The sequence below is a fragment of the Asparagus officinalis genome, chromosome 5 (genome assembly GCF_001876935.1).
Source record: "Asparagus officinalis chromosome 5, Aspof.V1, whole genome shotgun sequence".
NCBI lineage: Eukaryota > Viridiplantae > Streptophyta > Magnoliopsida > Asparagales > Asparagaceae > Asparagus > Asparagus officinalis.
The window spans coordinates 80,960,004-80,966,764 of NC_033798.1; the positions used below are offsets into that span (position 1 = coordinate 80,960,004).

The following is a 6,761-nucleotide window of genomic DNA, read 5'->3' on the forward strand; positions in this document are numbered from 1 at the left end:
TCGAAGACCGCGGATGTAATGATACCCAGCAGAACTAGGAGTCTTATGATGAGAGGTATATCCACACTGAACTCGCTCAGCATCATCGGTAAGATGCCAAGACATCTGTCGCTCCACGGCCTGTCCCTCCAAATGAGTGAAAGATTACTGACGAGGAATGGAGGGAATATATAGGAGAGCTCCTTCGTTGAGAGTCAGCCAATGCTCCTCGATAAGAGTCAACGTAGCAGGATCCTCAGTGTGATCTCCGAACAGAAAACTGGGCTTCTTTAAAGCCTGAGTAGAAGTAGAATCTACAGTAAAGAAAGCATCCGTAATCAACTGGCGTAAGCAATGGCGCCCTCCATCCCGTATCAAACGACAGGATTCGTCGGAGCGGTCTCTGTCGAACTGAGGGAGTGGACCAATGGCCTGCCTGATGGAAACCGAAGAGAAGACTTCCCCGCTACAACCAGTAGGGGCATGATGAGGGAGGCTGCCCGCGGGGAACTCGACTGCAACAAAACACAAGGATAGAGTCAGAAAATCCATCTCATAAAAAGCGAGATAAGATCATTCACGGGATAATTGGGGAGACGATTTTGGGTGTCCTACACTGGAAGAACGGTATGCATCACCACGTAGATAACGTGGTAACATACGCCGACCTATAAGGTGTAAGACGACACGAGATCGCCCCAATATACCAGAAGACTTGAATTGGCTAAGCAAAACAAGTCGGAACTTCTTCCTCGCTAGGCTGCGAACGGGAGCGACTCCTAGGAGGTCGAGGTCGACGTGGAGGCATCGAAAACCTGCGATGAAAAGCAGCAAGTCAGATACAATCTAAAATATGAATACACGAAATATAAAAGGGAAATTAAGAACTTGAACTAAAGTCCTATGAATAAATAGGATTTTATAGTTGAAGTCTAATTAAACCTACAAATTTCGTGCATGCGAAACAATGATTGTCATTTTCGCGGTAAATTTTGGTGAAATACCCAAAACACCCCTCGTGTTCAAGGCTAAATTCAGGTCAAGGACACGCTTGAGTTGGGTCATGGTCATCATATCTGATCATATAGCACCCTCAATACCTCACAATTTTGGTTAATTTTGCAAATAAACCCTTTTTGTAAAATTTAGCCAATCTTGCAAATAGACCCCTCCACAAATTTCGGTTTAGTTTCCGCACACCTTTCTCAAAAATTTGGTCATAGGTTTGTGATCTAAACTTTTGGAATTTTAGTCCTGAAATTTCATCCCTTTTGCAAATAAACCCCCTATACTTTGTGGGATTGCTCTTTTGCAAATAAACCCCTCAAACAACATTGAATCTTTCGCATACCAACACCTCTCAATTTTCGGCCAAAGGGGGCTAAAATTTCAGTCCTAAATTTTAGCCCACTTTGCAAAAAAACCCCTCAAATTTCAGTCCACTTTTGCATAAAAGCCCCCCAATTTCGGCCATATGGCAAGTTTTGCATAAAACCCCCAAATTTTGGGTTCATACTCACAACCCATCATCAAAAGCCTATCTTTTTCATGAAATCCAACCCATGAGGACAAAAAGACATGATCTTGGCATGAAGCTATAATCTTTTCAAAAAGGAGGAGAAAGTTTTGAGAGGGAACTTACCAAATCAAGAAGCTTTTCCTAGAGCTTGAAGGTGATGAAACCCTAGCTTTGAGAGGAAGAAATTTTTCGGCCAAGAAGAACACCAAAATCCGAAATTTTGTATGGGTTTGGAGAAGGAAACAATGGTGGAGGGATGAAAGGAGGAAGAAAGAGTTTGAGAGGGAAAGTGAATCTCTTTTGAAAATATGGAAAGAAGGGGAAAAACAAAAGAGGAAATAAAATCAAAACAAGAAAGAAAACAAAAGAGGAAATAAAATCAAAACAAGAAAGAAAGCAAAAGAGGAAACAACAAAAAAAGGGGGGGGGAGTCTCGGTTTTGGCCAAGACACCCCAAGGGTGTCTCGGTCAAACCGAGACACCCCAAGGGTGTCTCGGCCAAGTTAAGACACCCTTGGGTGTCTCAACCCAATTCGAGTCCCCCGAACCTTTTTTTTTTCGAGTCCGAATTTACCTATTTTCGTCAGTTATTGGATATTTCGACGAAATCCACACTAATCAATACCGAGCAATTCAAAACCCTAGGGTCAACGCCGGTCAACGCATAACCCTAGGTCAACGCCAGTCAACGCGTTGCGACCAAAAAGTCAACATTCGATGTTCGAAACCCTAGGGTCAACGCCGGTCAACGCATAACCCTAGGTCAACTCCAGTCAACGCGTTGCGACCAAAAAGTCAACATTCGATGTTCGAAACCCTAGGGTCAACGCCGGTCAACGCATAACCCTAGGTCAACTCCAGTCAACGCGTTGCGACCAAAAAGTCAACGTTCGATGTTCGAAACCCTAGGGTTAACGCCAGTCAATGCGTAACACTAGGTCAATGCCAGTCAACGCGTTACGATCAAAAAGTTAACGTTCGACGTTCGAAACCCTAGGGTCAACGCCGGTCAACGCCTAACCCTAGGTCAACGCCAGTCAACGCGTTGTGACCAAAAGTCAACATACGATAATCTGAAACCTTAAGTCAGCATAATATGACAGAGATAGTCAATTCAAAGTCAACTCAATGACACAAGCCAAACTCAACTCACTAGTGATAGACTCGAGATTTCGACGACGGCCAGGCGATGAACGCAGCGCCGGAAGAACTTCAGTTATTCGTCAAAGCATCGAATAGACCGAAAATCGAAGGAGCCAAGAGTTGAAGCTAACTACAGGTCCTTTACGCCGACTGAAGGCTGGATCAATCACATCCAAAGTATTCCAGCCTCTTCTATAAAAGAAACGAGTCTGGAACACTTTGGAGGGGGTATCTGTAGGCATCGAAAATTGCCCATAGGTCTCCACGAACAGCTCAGTGTTAAAGAACGACAATGAACATCACTATCTGGTTCACAGGAGTTCAATTGACGTCGGTGAACGTTTGAAGTGAATCGACGAACTACGTGAACTGACAGAATTTCGGAATAACGAAGGCACAGGCTAATCGAGAACCCCGCGATGTTTACAAAAGGAACAACACCCTTCGTGTCTCGTTCATTCTATAGATAATCTAACCATTGGAACTGATAGAATTCTTCGTCAGACTTCCAACGCATTTGGAATCACTCAGATCCGAGTTCAGACAAAGAAGTTACAGCGAAAACAGTCAAACAGGCATTGAAAACGTCTCAAAGCTGAACTGAGGCACCTACGGTGTCTCGGCCAAGTCAAGATGCCCCAAGGGTGTCTCGGCCAGGCCAAGACACCCCTAGGGTGTCTCAGTGCGGATTTGGGCCCTTTAAGTGGTTTTAACCGCTCCGCAACCCCTCATGCCTATAAATACAAGCCTTAGACCTCATTTTTTCAGATCTGGATTTTTGGAGAATTAGCGAAGCCCTGCCGGACTGAAGAGTGATTTAGCACTTCAACGCAAGAGAGTTCTTCGTCAGATTTACATCACCCGTACCCGATCCTTAGTATTATCCCGTTGTGGTAATATTAAGAAGAGCAAATATCTCGCTTTTATCGAGATAGGCGCTTCAAGTTTCTAGATCTCCTCGCGGATCAACGAAGCTCTGGATCAGATCTGATTGCCAGGTAGTCCACGGATATCGACGTCCCCGTCACAGGCTAAAGACCCACGCAAGCAAGAGACGACGAACGGATCTTGTGTTTATTTTCAAGAAAGTTGTAATTTTTATTTCTTCGTTGTTTGAATTTATTTGTAACGTTTGAAGTTTTAATGAAATCAATGATGAAGGCAACTTTCGACGAAAACACTCTTGTCTGGCTAGGAGCTCCTCTTTTAATTGAAGATACATTGAGGAAAAACCTACAAGAGAAGCATCAACTTGAATTAACTAAAATGAATGGTTCAAGTATTGATCTCCAGAGCATAGTGAAATCAACATACATGCTAGGTGTTGAAGATTCAAATTGGCCCCTGCCACAGTTTATCAGAAGATTCTGATCCTTTTTAGACACAGAATGAATAAGAGGAATTTTGTCCAATGCTGCAAGATACAAGAGAATTCAACATTAATGATATTATTAAAAATTAATAATTTCAACAAACTGGAACAAAAAAATGAAAAGAAAAATAAATGAACCATTAGTAATATAATTCTTCCCCCTCTTCTCTTTCTGTGACTTGTTATGCTAGAAGAAGTTTATGACAACATAAGTTACCTGAATCATAAGAGACATCAAGGGTTTCATCTAGGCAAGTCATTTCTGCATGGAACAGAAATTTTATTACAGAATTGTCTTGCAAAACATAAGACTTTAGAATATTAAAATGTACGACTTTATGTAAAGAGAGAAAGGGAAAAAAGAACATTCATATTATAAAAGCACGTTTCAAGGTCATCATTAACCAAAACATGGTCAAAAAGACCTGGGGCTCTTCCTTGCTCGAGCTCAACTTTCGCATTTCTTAGCCTCTTTTGAACTTGTTCCTCAGTTTTTGTTCCCCTACATAAAGCACAATAAGACACAAATACACTACATAAGATTTATAATATAAGAGAATGTATGTCTGCATAGTGAGTTACACTTTTGAAAATACTCTAAAATCTCTTATATACCGAGAGCAAAGGCGCTTCTCAAGCTCATCAAATGATGGGGGGAAGATAAATACAAAAATCACTTCAAGAGAACTTGCCCTCATTCATCTAGCACCCTGAACATCTATGTCGAGAATACATCTCTACAATAAAGAAATTGAAGAAAATATCTTCAAATTTACCAATTGCACAAATACAATAGTGATTAGTTGCCAATGATTTCACATAAATTACACAGGTATTTGTTGAATTCATGTATTTGACCAATCCACTTGATCTGTCTTCGCCATATTCAACAGTAACCTCTAAGGATGTTCAAATATACTACAAACTCCACCATCCTCTATGTAAATCTGTTTAGATTCTTATGTTGTTTTCTAATGATATGTCATTATCCAAATAATATCAAGCAATTAACTATATACTGCCAATTTCATAAAGTCTGAAACACAAGATGAAAACAATATGAAGATTACAAACCTCAAAGAAAATCTTCAATTGTTAAAATTCCAGATTTATTCAACCGCTTGTGGAATGAATCATCCTTCCCGATTTTTTCCAATCGCCAAACCTCATCCTTTAGAGCAGGTGTGTAGTGTTTCTTGTATACTGTAAAAAGTCAAAAGGAAAGAAGTGTTTAGAAGACAACTTTTGAGGGGACTATAATGGAGAACTGCAAATAAACATGTAGCAAACGCACATTCCCCTCTGTTATCTTTGACGGTAAAAGCTTTCGTTTTTGCCTCTCGAACGCGAATTCCCTCACAGAAGCCTGAAGCAACCTTCAGACCAAGCCTAAATTTTCTACTACGTATTCAACTAGATATGTCGGTAAATATAAGGTCTCCCAGGGTCCCAACACCTTCTTTAAGTGATACCTGCAAATCCCTAGATATGTCGGTAAATATAAGGTCTCCCAGGGTCCCAACACCTTCTTTAAGTGATACCTGCAAATCCCCAATCAACAGTGGCCTCTTTCATTCTCGTTCTTTGACTACATGGCTTTCAAACTCTTCCTTCGTCCAGCCATCTTCATCTTCATTGTTGAAATCGCCCTCAAGAACAACAATGTCTAATTTTATAGACGCCTCAGTTCCTGATGTAACAACATGGACAGTATTTGCATCGAGCAATACAACATGAATTGTAGCTCCCTGCACCCCTTCAGATCACCTCCCGTAAACAGGCGCAAGGACAACCTTGGCCTGAAATGCAACTGTAAGTTTCTTTCTTCTGGACCTTGTATTTGCTTTGGAGGAGACCTGATTCATGTGATGTATGATATAAGAGGTTTAGATTTGAATGAGTAATCAAACATATTAAAATAAAATAAAGTTAAGAAAAAAATGATATGAATAAAGTACAATACATGAACTTGAATGAGTAACCGCATCACCAAAAAAAAAAGCTAACATGGTAATGTTTTCAAATTTGAGTGCTGTCAAATAAAATGCTCTTGAGCTCTGAGAAATGCTTCATACTTAAGTATTAACGTAAGACATAAATGTTACCTGACCACAAAGATGCATAAATGGATATCCTTCAGGTAACCATGATATGAGGTAGGAAATAAGAAATTCAATGTGACCAAAAGATTAAACAGGACTTATATTTAAGCAGCCTTAAAACTAAAAGGCTGAACAAAACCCAGTAAAATAAGATCACGTCATTGCAAAATAAACCATGATGTTTATTAGCATATTTTAATTTCCAATTGCAGATGTACCATCAAAATCGAACCACACACAAGTTTCTTACTTCCACATGACGATAACAAAAATGGCTAGAGTAGGCGAATGTTACTCATGAATATATAATCCATAAAATAAGATGATATAGAGTTCTAAAGCAAGGATGTATCCAGCAGTAAGTATTAATAGAGTTAAATTATAAAGCAAGAACATATCCAACAACAAGTGTCAATATCCCGCACCTTCCACCAAGTCTAGCAGGACCCAACTTTGCTAAAGCCCGCTCCACTTCTTCACTAACCTATACAAGCACAAAGTAAAACACAGACCCGATAAAAATAAGAACATATATGATCAAAATCCAATTGAATTGATGAAGGAACTGTGTGGGCCCATAACCCAAATTGTGAACGTGGGAGGGCCCACTAACATCACAATCACGCAGAGCAACAAAGTTCACCAT

General features: G+C 40.3%; 1 protein-coding gene and 1 pseudogene across 1 annotated transcript; both read right to left on the reverse strand.

Moving 5' to 3' along the window:
- LOC109842071 (guanylate kinase 1-like) lies at window positions 354-4,711 on the reverse strand. Its single transcript, XM_020410985.1, has 6 exons — window positions 4,629-4,711; window positions 4,439-4,515; window positions 4,231-4,308; window positions 3,956-4,055; window positions 3,862-3,874; window positions 354-494 (listed from the first exon to the last, which is right to left on the reverse strand). Exons 1-6 carry the CDS (start codon window positions 4,709-4,711, stop codon window positions 354-356), a joined length of 492 nt encoding a protein of 163 aa, XP_020266574.1.
- On the reverse strand, window positions 5,089-6,761 carry LOC109842072 (annotated as a pseudogene).